At 39.4% G+C, this 25725-nt stretch overlaps 1 protein-coding gene across 2 annotated transcripts in view; it reads right to left on the bottom strand.

Moving 5' to 3' along the window:
* The window catches only part of epha4b (eph receptor A4b), a 297581-nt gene that overhangs the window by 119480 nt on the left and 152376 nt on the right, over positions 1–25725 (bottom strand). For both annotated transcript variants that reach the window (XM_034182743.1, XM_034182742.1), the window contains exons 6-9: positions 20059–20214; positions 9700–10035; positions 5114–5226; positions 4175–4337 (exon numbers count right to left, since the gene is read on the bottom strand). In XM_034182743.1, coding sequence (XP_034038634.1) covers positions 4175–4337; positions 5114–5226; positions 9700–10035; positions 20059–20214 — 768 coding nt within the window. The remainder of the gene's footprint in view (positions 1–4174; positions 4338–5113; positions 5227–9699; positions 10036–20058; positions 20215–25725) is intronic.

Consider the following 25725-nt stretch of genomic DNA (forward strand, 5'->3'; position numbering starts at 1 on the left):
ACCTCTAGTAATACTGTGAGAAATCTTGGAGTCATTTTTGATCAGGATATGTCATTCAAAGCGCATATTAAACAAATATGTAGGACTGCTTTTTTGCATTTACGCAATATCTCTAAAATCAGAAAGGTCTTGTCTCAGAGTGATGCTGAAAAACTAATTCATGCATTTATTTCCTCTAGGCTGGACTATTGTAATTCATTATTATCAGGTTGTCCTAAAAGTTCCCTAAAAAGCCTTCAGTTAATTCAAAATGCTGCAGCTAGAGTGCTGACGGGGACTAGAAGGAGAGAGCATATCTCACCCATATTGGCCTCTCTTCATTGGCTTCCTGTTAATTCTAGAATAGAATTTAAAATTCTTCTTCTTACTTATAAGGTTTTGAATAATCAGGTCCCATCTTATCTTAGGGACCTTGTAGTACCATATCACCCCAATAGAGCGCTTCGCTCTCAGACTGCAGGCTTACTTGTAGTTCCTAGGGTTTGTAAGAGTAGAATGGGAGGCAGAGCCTTCAGCTTTCAGGCTCCTCTCCTGTGGAACCAGCTCCCAATTCAGATCAGGGAGACAGACACCCTCTCTACTTTTAAGATTAGGCTTAAAACTTTCCTTTTTGCTAAAGCGTATAGTTAGGGCTGGATCAGGTGACCCTGAACCATCCCTTAGTTATGCTGCTATAGACGTAGACTGCTGGGGGGTTCCCATGATGCACTGTTTCTTTCTCTTTTTGCTCTGTATGCACCACTCTGCATTTAATCATTAGTGATCGATCTCTGCTCCCCTCCACAGCATATCTTTTTCCTGGTTCTCTCCCTCAGCCCCAACCAGTCCCAGCAGAAGACTGCCCCTCCCTGAGCCTGGTTCTGCTGGAGGTTTCTTCCTGTTAAAAGGGAGTTTTTCCTTCCCACTGTAGCCAAGTGCTTGCTCACAGGGGGTCGTTTTGACCGTTGGGGTTTTACATCATTATTGTATGGCCTTGCCTTACAATATAAAGCGCCTTGGGGCAACTGTTTGTTGTGATTTGGCGCTATATAAAAAAAAAATTGATTGATTGATTGATTGATTACTGAATTATCAGTAGACTAACGTGTGCCTGTTTGATGCTACACAGAGCTATACAATAAGTGATTTATTTGGCAGTTGCCTGCTTGTCTAAGAGTCAATGTTCACTTTAGAAAGCACATTATGGAGTTTCTAAAGCAGAAAATACCAGCACCAATGAAAAAAAAATAATTGAGAAAAGGAGAAAAGCAACAAGGATACAGAAACAACTGACTACATTCCTGCAGCTTGCCAACTCCAATTGTCCTCTTTTATGTCTCTTTTTTCTTGTTCTTTTTTTCTTAAAAGGCTTAGCTCTTCTCTGTTTCCCACATGTGTGGGGTTGACGCTTGTGATCTAGTTGAATCCTGCACCAACTCCTCACTCAGCTTTGTCTTGCCTTCAAATCTTCCTTTATTACTACTTCTTTAATCAGTCCTGCCAAGGAACCCTTGTAACCTTTGTAGCCATTGCAAGATTCTTACAAGTGTCAAGTCAGGCTGCACTGCATCCTAGGCCAAACATAAGAGTATCTCTGAAGTGTTTCTCTTTCTTATCTTACAAATTCACAGTTATTGCCAATATCTTAGCCAAGTGGTTAGTACGCTTGCTTCCAAAGCAGAATACCAAAGCAGAAGGTGTTTGGTTTAAGATCACCACTTCCCATTTACCATGCAATCCGGGGTAAAACATATCATTGCTGTGGTGACCAAAAGTGACTATTTGGTGAAAACATCAGCTGATCATTCAAATTTTTGTTTTCTCCAGGGCTCAAGAGTAAATCAAGAAGAAAGTAAATGTTTCATTGTGGCTTTTTGTTGTAGACTGCAATGTCAAAACTGACTCAGCTCAGTTTGCCTCAACTTGGTGACTTATCTTTGGATACTGTAACATGAAGTGAATGAGATTCCAAGACTCCCCCCAGATGGGACACCAGTCAGTCACAAATTTGCTCGCCAGCCAATGCTGGCGTCGAGATGGAACTGCCCCCTTAAAAATTGGTCCCCCCTAATGACACGGTTCACGGATTATCACCTCGTTTCTGCTTAAAACTGCACTCCAGTCATCATATCTCAGCGACAGATATTTGAAGCTTTTGTACAACAATCATTTCCACATAAATTCAGCATTATTTCCTCATAAAAGGCAGCGGAAGCGATCAGAGCGCTGCGGCTAAACGAGGTGCTAGCTGATGTGTTCACTGTGTGTCAGACATGTGAAAGCGTCATGGAATTTCGCCTCATTTCTGCTTAAAACTCACTTTAGAACAATTTAAGAGGTTTTACCTTTATCATCTAATGGTTAATAATTCCATTAATCCATTTGATTGCTTTTGATGAAGAGACTCTGTCTCAGACCAGCTGCTGTGGTCCCACTTGACGCATGCGCAGATGCAAAAGGTGGATCGATTTTTAGGGGTGGACTGTTCAGTCTGCGACACCAGTACCCATTCCACTCAGTCCACCCTTACAGCTGGGTAGACTGGAATGATACAGATGAAGTGTCTTGTCTGAGGACACAGATAGTATGACTGTCAATCAAACCCAGGTCTACACATTAATGGCTAAACTCCTATCCCACAGCACTACAACTAATTAAAACAGTCAGGTGAGCTCATACAATCAACAGCTTGGAAATAGCAGAGTTAATAAATGAAGTGTAAGCAGAAAAGTAAGTCCTGTATAGACCCCGAGCCTCGGTGGTGCCAGTGGTTATCTCTGGATTCCATAATTTGAAGCAGACGATAATCTACAAGTTTCCCTGTAAGGACATGCCAGCCCAGTTCAGTTTACATCCCCAGTCGAGACCAGTACCCATTTACAGCTGTGTGGACTGAGACACAGACAGGCACCATGAGTGGGAATCGAGCCCGGGCCTACGTGTTGGTAGCCCAACTTTCAAAGTAGGGTTGTAGACCCCTGGATTAGATATTGTGTTAAAGTCCCAGGTTTGTCCATTAATGTCTTCATTTCTCATATTTTAAGAGAGTCATGACATGAGATTTAATGTTTATTTGAGGTTGTTTACGATGACATTACTGCAAACTATCATTTAGCAATGGTTTCATCCACTTCCTTCTACCATCACTCTGCGGTGAAGTGCTATATCTTCATCAAGGTTGGCAGAAGATGGGATGCAATCCAGTTATACAAAAACCCTAGGAAAACCTGGGGAAGACAGTTCTTGGAAACCCGACCTTGCATGTCAGTGACTCCATAAAACTAACAAGAAACGTACACTATTACACTTGTAATTACAAGTCATCCCAAGTTTGATTGTTACCTCTGATAATGTTGCGATAACATTGATCACTTGTGTTTTATATATGAGGAACTACCGAGTCATTTTTATCGTATGTGCGAGATGTATAAGAAATGACAAAAACAGCTGTGGTTGGCTCAGTCCTCTGTTAACAGTTTGTTGATGTTAACAAGTGACTCGCTGGTTGCTCATCAGCAAGGCCAGTGCTATTTTAGAGCATGCAACATGATGACACCTCGAGTCAGATTAAACATCGAATCACAAATGCATCAGACTTCAGGCAGCCAATACCAAACCACACTGTTAAACCGAACACTCTATTTTAATATAATAATTAAGTTAATGTAAGTCAAACTTTGAAAAAGTTATAGTCACTCATTTCCATTAATTAAACTAACTAAAAAATGAATTGTTGTCATAACAACTCAATTCTTTTAAGTGCATTTAAGTGTTGGTGATGTATTTCCACTGCATTCCATTTACTCATTTTAATTGAGTTAAAGTAAACCAAAGAATGCATAAAAAAAAAATCTAATCCAAAATGTAATGCAAATTTTTTAGGCAGAAATTTATTTGTCACTTTTTTTTATTGAAAAACATAAACTAGATTTACATAAGTTTAATTAAGTCTAAATTGTTAAGTTACTAAAACTTTAACAATTAAATTTTTGAAAATTATTTTATTTAAGTTGGCAAACTCAAATGGTTTAAGGCAATCGGTTTCCTCAAATGGTTTGAGTTGAACTAACTCATTGAATTTTACAGTGTATCATTAAATGACCTGCTTGGGCCTGATGCCAATTCTGCAGCTCACCTTAGAGAAACAAACAAAATTAAATGATCATTTAAGTGAATTAAAGGTTTCTGTTGTCACCTTCATGACTAGTTTCCAACTCAATCTCTCCACCGTAGCTGCCGTAGCCCCCACTGGTTCGAGCCCTGACCCTGAACACGTAGGTGGTCCCTGGCTTCAGCCCGTCCACTGTCATCATGTTGGAGCGAGTCTTCAAAACTGTGCAATTCTGCTCCCGCTGGTTCTGAAGCAAAGGAGAGACCAACACAAAGAGGGAATGAAACACTCAGCTCAGTCCTACGTTTAGTCCCAGAGAAGAACAGCGATGGCAGAGGGCTGGAAGTCCAGATATACTGCAAGAACACTCAGCTGCCGTTCCAACAGAAAATCTGTGAGCATAATAGAAATGTCAAGAGGTGGAATTTCTCCATTGGCCACACACACACACACACACACACACACACACACACATACACAGAAAATAATGTTTTAATTTGTTCACAACTTGAGCATTTGGACACATTTATTTACGAGCATCTATTAAATACTAAATCTTATTCTCTGCATATTTACATTGCGCAAGTTACCGTGTGTGTGTGTGTGTGTGTGTGTGTGTGTGTGTGTGTGTGTGTGTGTGTGTGTGTGTGTGTGTGTGTGTGTGTGTGTGTGTGTGTGTGTGTGTGTGAGGATGAATAAAGAATAAGTGTGTGTGGAGAATCCCTGCAATGAGACTGATCCTCTACCAAATGAAAGACACTCTACAACACAAATTAACACAATTTCACTGATACCTCACACACAGATTTAATTTCAACACTTTAGCTGTGTTTTATAGGTTTTTTCGACAGGTGTGTTTAATTGGCTTGGTGTGAGCGGTCAGGAAGACAGTGAAGGAGAAATTAAGACAGAGAGATATTTGTGGTGAATCACTCATAATAGGAACATTTTAAGGATATAATCCACACCACAAAAGTAGAGGAGGAAGATTAAGTGTAGCTGTTAAAAATCAGTGTCTTTCACCTTCTCATAGTAGATGACCTCATACTCCACTATCGCTCCGTTGGGTCTCTCTGGACCCTGCCAGGCCAAAGTCACGCTGTCCTTGCTCCGCCTCTCCTTCAGCACCACGCTCACTGCAGCGAAAACAAAGAACAAGCGGGGAAAGGTCGTGCTGTTAAAGAAGGAAAAAAAGTTTAACGGGGTGTGAAAAAGTAGCGTGACAAGGGGCAAGCAGAGGCACAAATAGAGAGGGATCTTAGATGGACACCTACTGCGCTATAATTAGACCCGTATTTGATACGCGGTTCGTGTAATTTTGCTAATGAGCGGGCTTACAAGGTGTTTTATTCGCGTGTGATTACAGCACACCACGATGTGTGTATGCATGACGTGTGTGAGGAGTCAGGTCTTCAAACACTGGAGCATGTGTGGCACGGTCTAATGAGGTTAACAAGCGCGTGCACCCTGATCCATCGCCACACCTCTCATTACACACATGCACATAAGCTTGATTCCTAAAATTCATACAGAATAGAGGCTGAAAAACAATGAAAAGCTTCTAAATATGAAATAATTTGCAATTCTGGGTGCCCAGCATAAAAACAAAATGAAAAAAAAAAAAATTGTGTGTGTGTGACCGCTGTTTGGCTTTGAAACTGAAGTACTGTGGGAAACCATCCAATGGTTTAACAAGAACATCATGTTGAAATTATTATATCGTGCATTCTCTTTGTGTGTTCATGCATTCAGCTGAAAGTCAACATAGTAATCATATTTTTAGTAATTTGAAAAGATCTGTGACTTTTTTAATATACTGCCATATTTTCCCGACTATGTCACAGTTTTGTTTTTTTTTTACTAGCTTGGGTGGTCCGTTCTGGTGCAACTTATACAACAAAACATAGGGGAGCACCAGTATGCAAAAATCTGAATTTGCCACATTTTCAGTGCAGCAGAAACAAAAAACATAACATTAAATATATGGAAGCTATATTTTTTCAGCTAGTGTGTAACTGAATAGTTTTTCCAGTTTGTTACAAAATGTTCTTTGTCCAAACGTTTGACTAGTAATGTATGATTCAAAAAATAAATGTGACTTATACTCTAGTGTAATGAACAGTGTAATGAGCATTCTTGAACAGATGTTACTTACACTTTATTTATTTAACCTTTATTTAATCAGGTTAGTCCCATTGAGATCGAGACCTCTTTTGCAAGGTAGACCTGGACAGTTATAAAGTTTCCACTTCACCTAACCTGCATGTCTTTAAATGTGGGAGGAAACTGGAGCACCCAGAGGAAACCCACGCAAACACGGGGAGAACATGCAAACTCCACACAAAGACCACAGGTGGGAATTGAGCCCATGACCTTCTTGCTGTGAGGCAACAGTGCTAAACACTAAGCCACCGTGCTGCTTGTGCTGACTTAAGTCTACGTAAGTTTCCAGTAAATCTGGAAAATATGATACTTTTCCAAATTAATTAATAAATATAATAATAATAAATTATATATTTTTTTTTATTAAGTATTTGTTCAGTAGTCATCACTAACCAGTTAGAAACACATCAGTGTTTGTATTTATTTATTTATTTATTTATTTTAAGTCTTTCAAGCTACTATCATGCCTTTTTAAAATTGCCCTTTGGGGATAAATAAAGTGATTTCAATTGAATTGAGTTATTTATTTGTAGCTATTATTGTGGCTCTCTCACAGAAAATAAATTAAATAATTTTATAATTCCCTACAGGTCACGGTGTGCCACATACTCTTAGTGATAATCTGTATGATATAATACTTTCTGAACTGTAATCCAGGGTTTGCTCTACCATTACACATGCCTGACGGTCCACCAAGCAAAGGTGTGAAACCACTTCACCAGAATCTCTCAGCAAGTACAGTATCACAGTGGAACAGTAATGACAAAGAGCTGAGGGGTAATATGTGCCACTTTTGTTTTCTGCTTTGTTGCTGTGGGCATTGAGGGAAATATGTAAAGCCACTTTTGTTGAATATGGGTCACAATAAAAATGCTTTCATATCAAAGCACCAGCGACAGCACTTTGCTGTGAAACAATGACTGCACAAGGCTCTAATATTAGCAAGCTCATGGGGCTTTGCTAATATTAAATATAAAACAGGCTTACACTGGGTAAGCCTAATCAGTGGACCAAGACAATCACAGAGCAAACACTGATAGTCTGTTAAATGCAAGCAGAAACAGATGTAATTCTTTCCATGCAGCATCCTTCTTGGAGCACTCACAGCTGCAGCTGCAGGAGACGTTTTTTGCTGCTACAGTACCACTTGGCAAAATTCCTAAACATTACTTCCAGTGTGTCATACTGATAGTCAGTGACTGCATGGAATATTAAATTATTAATGATTTATTGCCATGTTTTTATTGCAGAATACGTCATTCACACCATCCCTTCGTTAATTTACAGTTTCACTCACCCACTCATCTTCAATCGCTTACTCCAACTAAGGGTCACGGGGGGCTGGAGCCTATCCCAGCAGTCTGTCACAGGGCCACATGTAGACAAACAAATACATTCACACTAGGCATGTGGAAATTAATTGATGCGAATCGGTATCTCGATTGAAAGGTGCGTGATCTGAGTGCATCGATTCATTTGACTGGTTGAATCGTGTTGCATTGCTTGTTGCCTGCGTGCATCGATTTTTTTCTGATGCACATTGAATGCACCACGGAAGGAATCCAGAAAGCTTAATGATTTCCTTATCGGTTCTTCAGTTCGGGACACCGAAGTGGCCACTGTTTATGAGGGTGTTTATCGGGAAATGATCATTTCTCTATGTTGATTGCAGACTGTGGTGGGACTGTTTGAAGCTTGAAGCAACGAAGCAGCACTTCGACCCACTGTTTGCTGGTTCTCCGCTTCGCTGGTTTTCAGAAGAAGCAGGTTAACAGCCATTTAAAGATGTCAATCGTGAGTCAGCTTTGTGTGGATTAAAGTCACAAACTGGGACTCTTGTCTTGTTGCGGGCAAGAAACGTCCAACGTTCCACACTGGACTTTACGTGATGGTTCTCTGGTGTGAGCACCAGCCGTGCATAAACTGAAGTGGTCCATCAGGTAAAAGAAATAATAATAATAATAATAACAATAATAATAATAAAGTATCCTCTGTTTTGTGTGACTAAGTGCACATCTCGAATTTTGCAGATTTCGGTCTGAATTAACAGAGTGAATCGCCATTTTAAATCAAATGACACCTCTTTTCAAACGTTATAATACAAACAATAAACTACAACCGACCAAACCCACTTTTTTCCCCCCAAAATGAGACGTCCTCCATTCTTTATGAACCACTGATCTTGATGTGCAGCAGCCGGCTGCACAGCTCAGCTCAGAGTCTATGGGGCTACATTTGTGCCATTAATATTTGAAAGGAAATGCTTTTGACAAAAACTACAGATTTTGTTTATTTCTATTTATGTCCAGAGATCTTGGATCCATCATGTCCATGAAGGATCCAGTGACCATGTACAGATTTTATTGATTTTTATTTATGTCCAGAGATCAAGGATCCAGTGACCAATTTTATATTTATTTACTTTAAGACTCAATAAAATCTTGACATGGAAAACCTGTAAAGCCTGCTTTTAGTACACAGAAAATTCACAAGAGGTATCAATAAGGGAATCGATAAAGAATCAGATCGATAAGCAGAATCGATAATGGCATCGATATCGATAAAATCTTGTCAAGACCCATCATTAATCGTATCGCACCAAATCGCATCATATCACATTGTGAGGAATTGAATCGCCATCAAATACATATCAAATGGCATCGATTCTGGAACAGGGGTGAATCGTATCACATCGTGTAGTCATTATCGTCATGTATCGCTATATGTATCATATCGCTGGTAGTGCATTGAGATGCGTATTGAATCGTTGTCAGTGATACGATTCACATGCCTAATTCACACCCGCATGCACACCTACAAACAAATTTAATTTTCCAATCCACCGAACCTGCATGTCTGTGGATGTGGGAGGAAGCTGGAGCACGTGGGGGGAACCCACGCAAACATGGGGAGAACATGCAAGCTCCACACAGAAAGTGGGAATCGATCCCATGACCTTTTTGCTGCGAGGCAACAGTGCTAACCACTAATCCAGTGCTGCCCCTAAAGTTACAATTTGCTGAAATACTGATGATGAATAAAACATCAAAAAATCACATTTACATAAAAATACTAGAGTGCGTACTTGCACAGTACTGCAGGTACTTTAACACATTAATATCAGTATTATCATATACAGGGATGCCCACATTGGTGAAGATGCAGATAAGGTGTGATTACCACCATAATTGAGGTTATGTGGTCACTGGCCAACATATTTGTTTGTCTATTTACAGGATCAACCAAAATGATTTTGTTCCAGTCCCCATGAAAGTTATCAAGAGGATAATCACATTCAGTTCTTCATTCGGTTCATTGTTCACCTGATGGTTTATGTTACTAATTGCTGTGTAAACCTTTTTTTTCCTCATGTGGTTATCCCACCCCCAATCCAAGAAGGTCATGATTTTTGCCCTGAAGTGTTTGTAATTTTTTGTCATTCTCACCTGTCTGTGACGTTGTGACATTGATGACGACCGTTCCTCTCGCTGTAGGACTTAGGTCAGACACACCATTCTGGCTCTCAATAGTAAAACTGTAGTCGGAGTCTGGCTGCAAGTCGGTGACCAGCACCACAGGTGACGAAAGACCAAACTGTCTGGGAACAAAATGGACGCTGCTCCCACACGGCGTGCACTTTCTGCCATCCTCAGAGCATTTTCTGCAGTGCAGGGTGTAAGTGACATCTCCCCGGCCGCCCGTGTCTCTGGGTGGGGACCACTCCAGAGTGACACAGGTCTCATTCACAGTGGAGATCGGGTTCTCTGGAGCAGATGGTGGACCTGAGGAACAACAGAAAAATTATTGATTATTAAGCCTTTGGTGCAAGTCTAATGTCATATCAGACCTACAGGGAAAAGTCTGAAAATGAGTGGAAGGGGCTCCGAAACAGACATTCATTTGAAACAAAGTGACATCTGCTTTAATCAAAATGACAATGACAGATAATAGCAACATGAAAAAACTTAATGAAAGAATTTCACCAGAAGGCAGGTTAAATTTTAGATGATCAGTTCCTCAGAACTACAATATAGTAAATCATTCCCCCGGAAAACCAATCAACAGTATTACAATAGGGTGTACCAATTAACCAATAAAAATTTAAAATTGATTTTAAAATACAACATCGATATTTAGACCTCTGATTCGATCTGAATGTACTATGAACTGGACAATTACTCAGTTTTATCATTACAAATTGGTTGAGTTAAGCTTGTTCTGTTACTATTCCTGAGTCTTTAAACACTTGTAGAAGTTCAAAGATTGGCACGAGGCTCTGGCAAGACTGGTCACAGGAAGGTTAAGGTCAAAACAAAATCAACATGCCCTATTCAACTGAATACACCACAAAGACAAGATATTTAATGTTCAAATTGATAAACTTTATTGTTTTTGTGCAAATATTTGCTCATTTTGAAATAGATGCCTGCAACACGTTTCAAAAAAGCTGGGACAGTGGTATGTTTACCACTGTGTTACATCACCTTTCCTTCTAACAACACTCAGTAAGCATTTTTGGAACTGAGGACACTAATTGTTGAAGCTTTGTAGGTGGAAATCTTTCCCGTTCTTGCTTGATGTACGACTTCAGTTGTTCAACAGTCCGGGGTCTCTGTTGTCATATTTTGTGCTTCATAATGCCCTACATTTTCAATGGGCGACAGGTCTGGACTGCAAGGAGGCCAGTCTAGTATGTCTTTTAATATGAAGCCACCCTGTTGTAACACGTGCAGAATGTGGCTTGGCATTGTCTTGGTGAAATAAGCAGGGACGTCCCTGAAAAAGATGTTGCTTGGATGGCAGCATGTGTTGCTCCAAAACATGGTTGTACTTTTCAGCATTGATGGTGCCATCACAGATGCGTAAGTTGCCCATGCCATAGGCACTAACACACCCCCATACCATCACAGATGCTGGCTTTTGAACTTTGTGCTGGTAACAATCTGGATGGTCTTTTTCCTCTTTTGTCCAGAGGACACGATGCCCATGATTTCCAAAAAAATTTTTGAAATGTGGACTCATCAGACCACAGCACACTTTTTCACTTTGCGTCTGTCTATTTCAAATGACCTCAGACCCAGAGAAGGCAGCGGTGTTTCTGGGTGTTGTTGATGTATGGCTTTCACTTTGCATGGTAGAGTTTATAGGGTTAAGCTATGCTAACAAAAGGTGACTTCATGTTCTAGGCTTCTTCTATGCCGCACTTTCTGTTATTGTATGTGGTGCTGCCTCCAGTGGTGAACACAAGGTGAGCAGTGGCTGTGCCAGTGTGCTACAGTACAGTAGTAAAAATCTGAAAAGGTCATGAAATATGTATTTGAAGGGAAGCAATACCACTTTTGTCTTATTCTAATTTATCATGGAGAATGAATGTCTACTTTAAACAACAAAAAAAGTACTGGATTGCATCACATTTCATCAAATCAAACTGTATCAACTATAATTCTTCCATAATAGAAAGTATCATTCCTAAATGTTATGGTAGCCTGTGCATTACACCTTTTTTATAAGGGAAAGATACACAGCCTGACTACTACAGCAGTTAGGTTTAAAAAAAATGATATACATTCTGTTCTATCAGTGCAAACTCAAACAATACTGAAAAATGAACTCCTTCTCCAAAAATATATGTGAACATTGTTTAAGTGGATAGTGTCTTCATTTTATGTCATTACTGAATTAATTGCATTTTCTATTAAGAACGGGACTCACATTGATTAAATTAAAAATGAATTAACTGACTCCAGGACACTCAGCTGTAGATTAATGAACAGTTTTGGCATGGACAGAGATTAACAGAGCCCCACTGAATGTAAATGTAAGTGTCTGAGAAAATATATGATGACACAGTGCTAAAGTTAAACTCCATATCAAAAGAGGTCAAACGTTTCAGCTACAAAATGATGAAAACTTTATTTCAGACTGCAGCAGGACCTGATACCAACAAAATAATGGGAGGACAGTGATTTACACAAAGAACTTAATCATTGTGATGAGTGAACTAAATTTGATGACTTTGTGTAAATCTGTTAAAATTAACTGTCTGTCATTTCAAGGGAGCAATGACACTGAAACATTTACAATAGCAGTTTTTTTTTTTGTAAATATACAGTAATTAAAATTATTTCCACATGAAAATTATGTAGTTTTAGTGTAATTGATGCAGAATACTGCACAATACCTTTGTATTAACATGACAGGTCAAATTCTACTTTGCTTAACACTAATATTTGTTATAAAATCCTGTGCAGGCTTTTCTTTATGGTATAACACCTCCAGTACTATCTGTGATTTGGACCAGAACCTCATCTGCAAGTGTGCTTTATTTGAAGAAGTCATTATAATGCATGCAAATCTAGCTGTTGGTTTGGTGGCACAGTGGATTAGTGGTTAGCACTGATGGCTCACAGCCAGAAGGCTGTGGGATCACTTGCCATATTTCTGTGTGGAGTTTGTATGTTCTCCCCATGTCAGTGTGGGGTTCCTCCCATAATTAAAAGAAAAAAAAATGCTTATTTAGGATCTGCTCCTTTCTGTACTCCTGACCAGGGCAGTGTCTCTACATCCAGAGTTGGTCCCCAGATGCTGGACTGTGGCTGACCACTGTTCCTAGTGGTTGGACTGTGTCAAACTGTAATTAGGATGGGTTACATGCAGTGGACAAACTTTGTTGTACATATGCAATGGTGGGCACGGTTCAGCTAATCTGATAATCAATTTTGTTAGTGGATTAGCTTTTCAGATAAGTTTAAAAACCATCAGCGGACCAATTATCTTCCGATAAATTTAGTTCCGATAATATATATTTTTTTTTTTTGCTGGTAAAGTGAGCAAAGTTTAACGGTCAAAAATGTTTGTAAACCCTAAAATCAAACATTTTAGTCCTTGTCATGTGTAGAGCAATGGTTTGTGGCAGACTGGCTGTCACTTGTTGATGACGTCATCATTAAGCACAAGACGTGATTTGGCGGTGAACGCAGGGAGCATTGTGGGTAGTGTAGTTCAGGTTCACTTTGGATGTTACACTGTTACCGTCTGCTAGACACAAACAAAACCGGCTAATTTTAACATTATTTTCTTTTATTTCTTTGTGGCTGACTGGATAATTTAATCGCCAAGACTCGATGGTAGGAGCTCTCACGGCGAAGCTGTATTACAGAGGGACTTTTCTTCACCGTTTTAGATAATCAAGGCGTTTTATGTGGATTATTTTCTTCATGAATCCTACTGAAACTAACAGGTAAGAATTTATATTTACTATGTGTATTTTATTCTGCCAATCAATGCATTAATGGACGTATTGTGGTTGTTTCATCCACAAGGTTCAAAGCGTGTGAAAAAAGCAGCAGCTTTTAGTTCGTAAATGACAGTGTATATAATACCGAGATAAACTGTGACTTCTAATACTGTGTTTTACTGCTTTTGAAAGATGATGACAGTGTTTGGAGTTTTATTTTTTTATTCATTCATTTTTTGTGTGTTCTTTTTGTGTTTGTGATCCTTGAATTTACCCGGCAGCTCCTGCGGCACTTAAAGTGAAACTGGTTTATCAGAAGCCGACAGTGTAATCTGATGTAGCCGCGTCCGAATCAATACTAAAAGTTATCGGTTATCTGTAATAAAGATACATTTTTTTAGCAGTTTATCGGTTTACCATCATAAAAGATAACTTTTCAGTTATCGGATTTATGGTTATCAAAGCTAACTTTTTGGTTACCTGTGCCCACCACTGTACATATGTATGTATATAGTGACCTAAAAAACAAAACAGAACCCATAACAATTGTAACAAATCCTACAATTGTCAATGGCAGCCTGTGTACAACCATTCTCCAAAGTTTCAGTTATCTCGGTCGCTTTGTATAAAAGTCATGTTCTTTTAAAATTATGGTTAATTAAGACCAGCAAATTTCAAGAGATTTGCTGGACCTTTGTAGGATTTATTACACTTTTTATGGTTCTGTTTTTCTTTTTTTGGGTCACCCTGTACAATGATAATAAAGCCCCTTCTTCTTCTTCGTCAAAGTCAATGTTAAAGCCTTTATTGTCAATATCTTCACATGTACCAGACATACAAGAGAATCGAAAATATGTTTCTCACTATCCCACGGTGAAGAGGTACAGTGCACAGGCACAACAGATAGAAAGTTATATTCTAACACAATAAAACAATAAGTGCATTTACTATAAATACAGTAAATAAAGACATTTATGAATGCCAAAAATATATGAGTTCACAGTGTATTCTTCTTCTACACTGTCACACGGCACTCTGTGCCATACGCTTTTGTTGGTAATCTGTACATATAGTTTGGCTATAAAGCCTGCTGAACTGTAATCCGGGGTTTACCCTACCATTGTATAGGCCTGGAAGCCCAACAGGAAAACATATAATGGCAGTGGCCTTGACTGTTGTAGCAAGTGTACTCTCAAACTTCAACAATGTCAGAAGCAAGCTGAGAGGTAATACATACAGCTCTGCTGTTTTCTACATTGTTGCTTCAAGCAGCAAGGAAAATGTGGAAAGCTACTTTTCTTGATGCACACAAGGAAAATGCTTTAATATCACCAGTCCAACAGTCCATCCCCATTTGTTGAAAGTAACAATCCATCCGTCACACCCAGGTGGAACATGGGCTTCCCCTTGGCCTTCTCCAGCCGTTAGCCTCCTTAAAACTGAGACATCTGTGTGGTGGATCACTCAGAGGAATGGAAGAGGGTTCTAATATTATAGGCACAGATTTCCAAGGCCTGACCCGTAGACCAACAAGACAGACATAAGTGCAAACAGTGGTACTCTGGGATGCAAGTGGTGCCAGCAGCAGATATTTCTTTCTATGCAGTATCCTTCTTTAAGCAGTCAGAGCAGTAGCCGGAGGAGACATGACAGAGACACTTTGCTGTTATTACAACTCCTGTTTGCAAAGGTCCCACAAATTGTTTATGTCATGCTGATGGTCAGTGACTCCAGGGAATACCAAATTATTCATGATTTACTGCCATGCTTTTATTCCAGAATGCTACACTTACAACATTCTCTCTCTCTCTCTCTCTCTCTCTCTCTCTCGTTGTCTATCTGTCTCACTCTCTCTCTCGCTCTCTCTCTATCTGTCTCACTCTCGGAGGTTTCTGCTGCTAATGTGGCTCATGCCAGACATTTTTCACCATTGGAGTCACCTGACCGTCACACCTCATTACTCACAGTATTAGTTCATCATTTCTTCTTGCCAGATTGTCTTGCACATTCTTTATTGCAACGTTCTTGTACATCATCATTGCTGGCATCACCTTTTTCACAGGCTATTATTGTTGAAGTGAAAAGTACTCCTATGAAAAAAAAAAGGCCGATCATTACTTGTGGCACAGCACTGTGAAGGTGTTCCAGTTGTATGGAAATGTGATGGCCGTTCTTCTTGACAACTCATCAGGTTGTGGCTGAGTGGTGAGCCCCCGGGGGCCCCCCAACAGGGCCTAGTACTTTCAAGATTAGGCTTCCCATTGGTGAACTTCTCTGAAGTGTAGGACGGATGTGTGTGTGTGTGTGTGTGTGTGTGTGTGTGTGTGTGTGTGTGTGTGTGTGTGTGTGTGTGTGTGTGTGTGTGTGTGTGTGTGTGTGTGTGTGTGTGTGTGTGTGTGTGTGTGTGTGTGTGAGAGAGAGAGAGAGAGAGAGAGGGGGGCAAGGCCATGCTGGGGATAATTGAAGCTGTCGGTCATAAATCTAGTGAAAGGGTGTGATAGCTGATCCAGTTAATTCTGTCTTTTGCTTTTCTCCGTCCCCTACTTCCCTAAGCCACCCTCAAATGTCCATCACTGTCATTTCTGCTGATCAGCCTTGTATGACATTTAGATTGTTCTCTGCATCTGATAATCCACTATTTACTCTGCTGTTCTGCTCTTTAGCTCTTTTTGATGAATTCTTTCCCTTTCCTCCTAATTTTCTTTTCCCCCTCTATCCCAATGAGTTATCACTCAGGAGAGCATGTGTGTGTGTGTGTGCGCGTACATATGTGGTTCACCCGTTACTCATTTCCAAGTGATAATGACATCTCACCTGCTACAACGATTAATGAGTATAATCTGCCATAACCTGATCATGGGTTTCAGTGTGTGTGTGTCTGTGTGTGTGTGTGTGTGCGTGCTCCTGTGTGTGTGTGTGTGTGTGTGTGTGTGTGTGTGTGTGTGTGTGTGTGTGTGTGTGTGTGTGTGTGTGTGTGTGTGTGTGTGTGTGTGTACGCATGCTGTTCGATCCATCCATATGTCTCATGACATGTAACTACCGTTTTTCCTCCCCACATCCCTTTATCAATCTCAATCCATCTCTTTGGGTCTTTAGTCTCCAGTCGCAATTAGTTGTGTTCTCAGCCCATATCTGTTCATGGGGATGTGATTAGAACCCTCTTCTATCATTATTATCATTGTTCTTACCTATAAACTACATGCAGAACTTGTATGCAAATGTCCCAAAAGCAGTGAAACCCAACAGCTAAAGAAGCCAAAAAAAAGAGTTTTCTTTGGTACATTCTAATCTTATTCATTAGCCTTTAAATAGGGAATTCACAATATGACATTGCCAATATGCTCAAGATTCACATAGTCTGGAAATAATTAATAAATAGTTCCCCTGAAGGAAAATTTCACAAGAACAGATGACCTTGAGTTACTTATGGTAGCGACCCCTACAGTCTATGATAGAGACATCAATTACTTGGGGGCTTCCTCTCAGCTTTAGCGAGGGATGCTGGGAAGCACATGGTGACAGTCAATCAGAGTAGAGATGCAGGGTGTGTGACATGGATGAGAGTCTATGAATCCCCCTTACTGGACACCAGTCAGACACAGCTTGCATCCACAGTCCAGATGAAGCCCTATACAGACCCTGAGGCCCACAGGTGTTGGTGCTTGTTTCTAGATTCTGAAGTCTGAAGTCTGTGACTCACCCTAGACAGGACACCATCCTGTATGTTCATTTTGTGAATTGTTTTGTAATTTTTGTCTGTAGCATGGCCCAAGCAGTGGGTCACCCCTTTGAGTCTGGTCTGCTTGGGATTTCTTCCTCAGAGGGAGTTTTTCCTTACCACCATTGCTCTGGAGGTTGGTAAAGTCAGACCTTACTTGTGTGAAGCACCTTGAGGCAACCTTGTAATTTGGCTCTATATAAATGAAAATAATTTGAAATTGAAATTGGATTGACAGCAGTCAGACAAAAGTTACATACCCAGCATAGGCTGGCACCCAATTACAGCTGGGTGGATTGACACAAGGACACAGCCTGGTTGCATGACTAGAGAATCAAACCCAGGGTGCATATTGGTAACCCAATTCCTTATTCCACTGAGGCACCTACTCCACAAATAATATAACACACTCTATTGTGCATAGTGTAGGTTTTCAGCTTAAATTCAAAGGTTTATATATATATATATATATATATATATATATATATATATATATATATATATATATATATATATATATATATATATATATATATATATATATATCATAATCTCATACATGCCACTAGCTTAGCTTATGGCAAGCTAAAAGTGGGTGCTCTCTTTTTTGGCCGAACAACTATCCAGTTTCTGGATATTCTGTGTTAGTATGCGCCCGTGGCCAGCATGCTTGATGAATTCCTGCGTAAAAAGTAGTTCCCAGATGAACTGTGATATATTCCTGTGAGATAATAAGTATATCATCTAAATTAATTCTGAAATAAAGATAAACTGAAGTTTTAAGAGTGGCCATAATAAATATTTAAGAAACTTAAAGTTTATGACCAACTTCACCTGTTATCGCTGAAGCGCATTGTAAACATTAACACGATGGAGTTTGATACGGAAGAGTTCAGAAAGATACGATTGGAATGTTTTGATTACCATTTACAGTTGGGGGAGCAATTTCTGTACATAGAAGCCATCGGATAAACCTATTAACTAATTATACGGATTTTTGTTAATAGAAGTCAACACTTCACAGCCAGTTTTTTGGTGACAATCCAGCAGACAAATACATAGACATTTTAAGTCACTGAATATCAGCGGTGTCATGGATCACAAAACCCACGGTTTGGATGAGATATGGCTTTTAAGTCATTTTAAGGTCAGCAAAAACAATAAAAAAGACAAATACTTTCATTTGCTTTCATTTTTAAAAAAGAACAGCCCAGTGGTTTTGTCATGCAGAAAAAGTCAGTTATTTTCCAGAACTTTGGATTTTCAGCCAGCTCGGCTGCTCACACGCTGTGCTCACGCCACTTAGTTCAGTGTACAGAGAGGAGGGAGCGGACACATCATCCTCAACTCCTGACGTTGTCGATCCATTACACCAGTACTGAATATGGTTTTGACTTTATTTACCTCATTCATTAAACACTACAAACAGTATGGTACTCTTTGGTAAATCCGTCTGGAGTAGTTCACCAGAAGAAAGTGAAGGAAACACGTGAGGGAAGTCAAACTCTGAAGGAGTTATAGGTGTCTGTGGGTGTGACTGGACAAACTGTGTATCATCTTCTGCTTTCAGTCACGGCTTCACGGTGGAGTGGAACAGAGAAAGATTTTCATTGTGAGAAAACAGATCACATCTAGGCTTGAGTTTCACATTTTCCTTCTGATAAACTGTAACTGAAATTTCATGTCTTTTTAAGAAAATCCTTCTAGGCCGTGGGCCAGCATGGTCCCGTGTGCACCCCCCCCTCCCCCGCTGAAACCCTATAAATCTGGTATTGTTAGAAACCTTAGGATGTCTAGATTACAAAAATAACTGGTAACGGTAAAAATACTGGGCCTCACAATGAATATGAGCACTTTTATTGACCTAACCTAGCCAAAAGAAAATGGTCGACATCTGATTTTTTTTTTCGCACAACATAGTTACCAAATCATCATCTTTTAAGCAAATGGGACATATAATACACCAAATGAAAGATGTCTTTATGTAGATTTGACTACATTTTGAATTATGTGCACAGCTTTCTTGTTCAGATCAGAGGGTATGCCTTCATACAAACCTCCATGTCGAAGGTTGTAATGACATACAATGACGTGGCCTCTTCTGCTACTCGCAGGCATTCTTTGACAGTCTGGATACCGTAATAAGGCAGTTGATGACAGTGTAGTAATCCAATGTTGTCATATGTCATAGTGAAGCCCAGGATTTTTTACTGTTACCAGTTAGTTTTGTAATCTAGACATCCTAAGCTTTCTAACGATACCAAATTTATAGGGTTGTGCGGGTGGGGGGGTTGGGGGGGGGGTGCATGCAGGACCATGTTGGCCCACGACCTATTCTCCATGCCTGTGAGTACACAGCATATGAAAACATCTAGTATCTAGAAGCTAGTATGTGGGCTGTGACTGTGGACGAGTAGTTGGGGACACAAATTTGTGACAAAATACGTGAATTAGCAACAATTTTTCACTTGGAAAGCCAGGGAAAGGAGGGTCAAAAGCAAAAGAAAAAGGAAGAGTGTCTCCAACCCCTCACAAAGTTGTCTCACATTTTGCGTACTTTCTGACTAGAGGAGGACTAATTGAGAAGTGAGAAGTGTTTGTGATGAGTACGAAACGCCCACGACAACTCTGTGACTGTTCTCAGAGAAAATTTGTGCCGTGAATTTTGTGAATATTTTCAATACGCCAGCGACACAAAAGCGAGGCCCCATGACTCAGGCGAGGAGATCGCAAACATTTGTAGACATTTTTGAAGATTTCTTGTCAGTGCTGTTAGCAATTTCTCACCAACAGTCGCAGCCCAGTGAGATACTACTTTATCAGCCATGTGCCAGTTTTGTTGTCACTCACGTGTGCAGGCCGTGGAGCGTGGGTCCGATTCAGCCCGGTGGAAGCCTTTTTCACACACACACTGGACGGCTTGTTCCTGCGGGGACGAGCTGTGTGGAGGACACTTGGTGCAGTAGGCGTCTGTGGCTGAAGCCTTGTAGGTTCCAGGTCTGCATGCTGGAGCACGGACACAGACGACGGGTGAGAGTCATCATAACAAAACCGACACGGAAACCCAAAATCACAGGAGAGAGACTGAAAACTCTAGCATATGTGCAAAAATACCAGAGTTATGTTAAAGTTGTGCAAATAAATATACTGACACGTGGTAACAAAGTGGAACAGTGCTTTTGTCAGACCTGTGTAAGCACAGGGTCAAACACACAACACAGCTACAATCAGCTTTAGATCTTCAGGCAACAGGACACTGACCGGCACTACGGCAGCAATAGTCACAATAACAGAACTATTGCTGTGGCTGTTCCAGCAGCTGAATATTAGTCATTATGTGGAGTCATAAAAGCGGGGAGGGAAGTTGTGCTGCTGCAGCCTGCTGAAATAGATTGGGGATTTGAATGATTTCCCTTTTGCATCCACGGCAGTAAAATGGAATCCCTGACTTTCCCTTTGGTAATCTGAATATAGATTATGCATGTATTTACTTATACATTCACAGAGCGGATTTTCTCATCCTCACCTGCTTTTTCTGCCAAGGTGGTAAATAGCAATACGGTAAGGAAAATGACAGCGTCTGAAAAACAATTCAGTCGATACTTTTGCAGAATTTTACACAGCTCTGCATGTGCAGAAATGTCACAAAGTATCTAAGTATTTGAAATAATAATAATAAAAAAATTCGGATTGAAGTATATATCTAAATATATATGAAGAACTTCTTTTTGTGTTTTCAGGGGGCTGCCTGAAATGGAGACAACAAACAAAAATTAAAAATTGTATATCATTTGGTTTTGAGATTTTTTTTTTCCTGCCATATTAATTCTATTTTAAGGATCATCCACAGCTGTGCATCTCTTTATGAATTTTCATGTTCAAATTAGCAAAAATAAATTGTTTCTTATTCTTGTTGTGGTTGGTGGTTTTTATGTGAAAATGAGATTTGTAACTTGAAAACTGATTTGCTTTTTCAATACAGCAGAGTGGGACAAAAAAAAAAAAAGTCCAACATTAGAATCTTGTAGAATGTTTGGGCAGCTGAAATAAACTTTTACCCACTGCTAAAGGAAACAAGCAACACCGGAAAACATGATATTAAAAATTCACACACACACAATATATATATATATATATATATATATATATATATATATATATATATATATATATATATATATATATTAGTGGTGGGCAAACATAAAAAATCTTAATCGCATTAACTCAATGACTTTCTGTGATTAATCATGATTAATCACATGATATATGTGAAACCCAAAAATGAATTCAAAAGCTGCTTAAAAGCACAGTTTTATTTGAAAATGTAAATGAACATTGCATATATTTGAAAATGTAAATTTCAACTGAAACACACTAATGAAATCAAATATAAAACCACTGGCAGGTCATTTGTTATCCTGTTTCATATCAAAATAACAATATTCATGTCCATGACTAAATGTACTAAAACAAATACGTCACAATTGTACACATACCACAATTTGATATGTGTACAATTGTGATGTATTTGTTTTAGTATATTTAGATTTTGTTGTGATTTGGCACTTTATAAGCCGATTAAATTGAATTGAAATTGAACATTTTATTGAGTCTTAAAGTAAATAAATATGATTTTGGTCACTGGAACCTTAAACTTTGTACATAATGAACTCTACATGGTGAATCCTTGATCTCTGGACATAAATAGGAATAAACAAAATCTGTAGTTTTTGTCAAAAGCATTTCCTTTCAGACATTGGCATGAATGTGTTTCCATATATATGAGCTGAGCTTACAGTTGCTGTGCTTCACTTCAGGATGTAATTTGAAAAGAAAATACAGCACGTTTCATTTTGGGAGGAAAAAAAAAGTTTTAGTCGATTGTAGTTTCTTGTCTGTATTACATTTGGAAAGAGGTGTCATTTTATTTAAAGCGGCAATTCATTTTGAAGTTATTAATTCCGACCGGACTCTGTCTCAGCCGTGCAGCGTTTCGAGCTGTGTGAACGGAACGGAGGACGATTCTCATTTCTTGACAGCAACAAGACAAGAGTCCCAGTTAGTGACTTTAATCCACACAAAAGTGACTGACGATATTTTAATGGCTTTGCGAGGGGTTAAGAAGCGGCTTGCCGTTTCTGAAGAGCAGTGAATCAAAGAACCAACGAGCTACTGGATCGAAGCACTGCTTCAATGGTTCCTGGTTTCAAAGTGGAGCCGCGCTGCAGAAATAATTTATTACAGACCAAACCCTGAATATCCGATTTTATTTGTACGTCCGTATGACTCTGAAACTCGGAAAAATCTGTATAATTTACGGACTATAGGTTGACATGAAAACCACCGAAAAGCTGTGTTCACCGCGGGGACACGTTCGGCTATTCGAGATTATTCAAGATTTTTTTTTTACGGATGACGAACGATGCGTAAAAAAAAAAAAAAAAAAAACTGACTGATGCAGCTGCATCAGTCCAAACCGGTCTGGATCCGGGTCTGATCCTGTAGAACTTTGTACCGAAAATGTCCATTCAAAAGTTCGGCGTCTTTCTGCATTTTGTTTTGTTGTGCATTGCATAGCCTGTACTTTTCTCGATCCTCGTGTCATTTTCTGTGTGAACTCAGCTATCAGCAGGAAGCAGCAGCATAAGCTCGCCCCAGACTGACACTTTCAAAATAAAAGACAACGAGCAACAGTCATAAAAGACTAAAAAAAAAAAAAAAAAAACTGCAGCGTTAAGGGGAGGAACAAAATTGTCGGCGATAATGACCTCAATAATTAACACAACGTTAGCACGTTAACGTTGCCCAGCCCTTATATATATATATATATATATATATATATATATATATATATATATATATATATATATATATATATATATATATATATATATATATATATATACTATAGAGCATATAAAACATTAAAAGAATAATGCAAAAATTCACCTTTACTTGTTTTCATTCTTCTTTTTTTCTACTTTATTTGTTTTTATTTGAGGACCACAATGGAATAAAGTCTTGGACTTGTGCTATCCTCAGAATTTTACAGATTTTACATGTTCAGTTTCAAATAAACCAGTCAGTTATTTATATATATATATATATATATATATATATATATATATATATATATATATATATAAACTTTTGGGGGGTGAACAGTTAAGTTTGCAAATTAATAATTAACAAGTTGTTATAAAATGATATAAAAACACATTTAAAAGGAATACATTTACATTTCATATTTGATTTTCTGTTCATCCCAGGACACAAAAAAATTACACTTGACTGTTTTACGGATCCCGCGATCCGATCCCGGACAAGCGGTTAAAGATGAGTGTGTGTGTGTGTTTTTACGGTTTTTGTGTATTGCTTGTGTGCACAAATATATGTGGAGGTTACGTGTTAACTTGCTGATTGGTGCTGCTGGGGGCAGGTAAGGGTCACAGATCTAATCAGTTTACATGCCACTTGCCTCACAATGGTGGTAAATTGCCACACTAATACACACTCACAAATACACACACTCGAGCGAGCATGTTTCCAAGCGAGTACGGTCTATGACGCGGTTAACCTGCCGAAAAAAGGAAGAGAAAAGTCGCCCAAAAGTAATGTGATTTCTGAGTGTGGAGGTAAGTTCTTCCACCTGGACCGTGTGCTCGTTCGCATACAGACAGTATTTTTAGGCAAATCATTCATCATAAGGGAGCAAAGTCCACTAGCACAATCCCCCAAAGACCTGAAAGAACACTGGAAGAAGGATGTGTGCGAGAGAGGGCAGAAAGAAAGGGAAAGTGAGAGAGAAAGAAAGAAAGCAAGCTAATTCCCAAAGGAATTCTGCTCTCGTTCCTGCTTGCTGTCACACTGGAAGCTAACGAGTGCGTGTGTTAGTGTGTTGGCTCAGCTGTAGCAGTACGGTGGAAAATCAGCTTTTCTCCAGGAACGTTTCATCCGGACAGTCCTGGCTCCGGACGCCGGTCAGCCACACAGCCACAAAGGGCCCCGGTGTTAGAGGAGAGGCGGCGCGCCCGGTGCCAAGCCTGGTGCCCGCACAAACGCCTCATCACAAAGTTTGCGCCGGCTTCGTGTGGAGCTTCGTTCCCCTGATCTCCTGTTTTCCACTTTGCTTCTGCACCTCATTCTCATTCCGGTTTCTGTCTCCCACTTTTCTTGCCTCTCCAGCTACTTCCAGAGTCTGCCCCATGGGAAAAAATGTTACTTGACTTGGTTCCCTTATGATTAATGATTCACCAAAGATATGAAAAGAGGACAAGAAGGCAAAGGCAACACTCATATAGACACACACACACACAGGAGAACAGAAGTTTAGACACACACACACACACACACAGGCAACTACAATGTAAAACTAGGAGCCGGCTCCAAATTTGAACTATCTTCAAAGTCACAATTGACAATTTCTACATGTACGGGTGCATTTTTGAGACAGAGTGGCCTCAGATCCCGTGTCTTATTAAATATTCATGCAGTCACCAGAGAGAGTCAGTGTATTTATGCCAATCGATAGCTCTTAGATATGATATAGTACTGCTCCTGCAGACACGCCCTCAGGCACAACACACTGATTGAGGGAACAACGCACACCCCTCCTGGGAAAATAGAAAACATATTATAAACATATTATATATTATATATTATATTCCATTTCTAACTACTCTGACTTTCTCCCAATTTATTCTATTTCATATCACAGAAATAAGGCAGTGTGTAAATAAGAACATGATTCAACACTCATGTTTTGTTGTCATACTAAACAAAGCTTAGCGATCTACCGTGCATCCAGAAAGTATTCACAGTGCTTCACTTTTTACACATTTTATTATATTGCAGCCTTTTTCCAAAATGGATGAAAAATCCACATAATGAAAACTGTATTATCAATGAAAACGTTAATTATGTTTATAATTAACGATATGCAGTAGCGCTGTGGATTAGTGGTTAGCACTGCTGCTTCAAAGCAAGAAGGTCTTTTTCTGTGCGGAATTTGCATGTTCTCCCCATGTTTGCATGGGTTCTCTCCGGGTGCTTTGTCTTCCTCCCCCATCCAAAGACATGCAGGTCAGGTGGATTGAAAACTTTAAATTGTCCGTAGGTGTGTGTGAATGTGTTTGTTTATCTATATGTGACCCTGCAACAGACTGCCGTCCTGTCCAGGGTGTACCGAGCTTCACACCCTGGATGGATTAACAATATGCACACAGGTGAAAACCTCATCATCTGTTAGACTTCTAGAGATCTGGCCCTGCAAAGTTGGAAAGAAAATAGGCATCAGCGATGACAAAAAAAAAAAAATCATTTGGGAACGGATTTTTGTTTTTGGATGAATTTAGCATTTTGAATTTTTCATGTTGGACCCATAATGTACACCCCAATTCCAATGAAGTTGGGGCGTTTTATTAAATGTAAATAAAAACAGAATACAATGATTTGCAAATCCTCTTCAACCTATATTCAATTGAATCCACCACAAAGACACAATATTTAATGTTCAAA

Source organism: Thalassophryne amazonica, chromosome 12 (assembly GCF_902500255.1).
Source record: "Thalassophryne amazonica chromosome 12, fThaAma1.1, whole genome shotgun sequence".
Classification (NCBI taxonomy): domain Eukaryota; kingdom Metazoa; phylum Chordata; class Actinopteri; order Batrachoidiformes; family Batrachoididae; genus Thalassophryne; species Thalassophryne amazonica.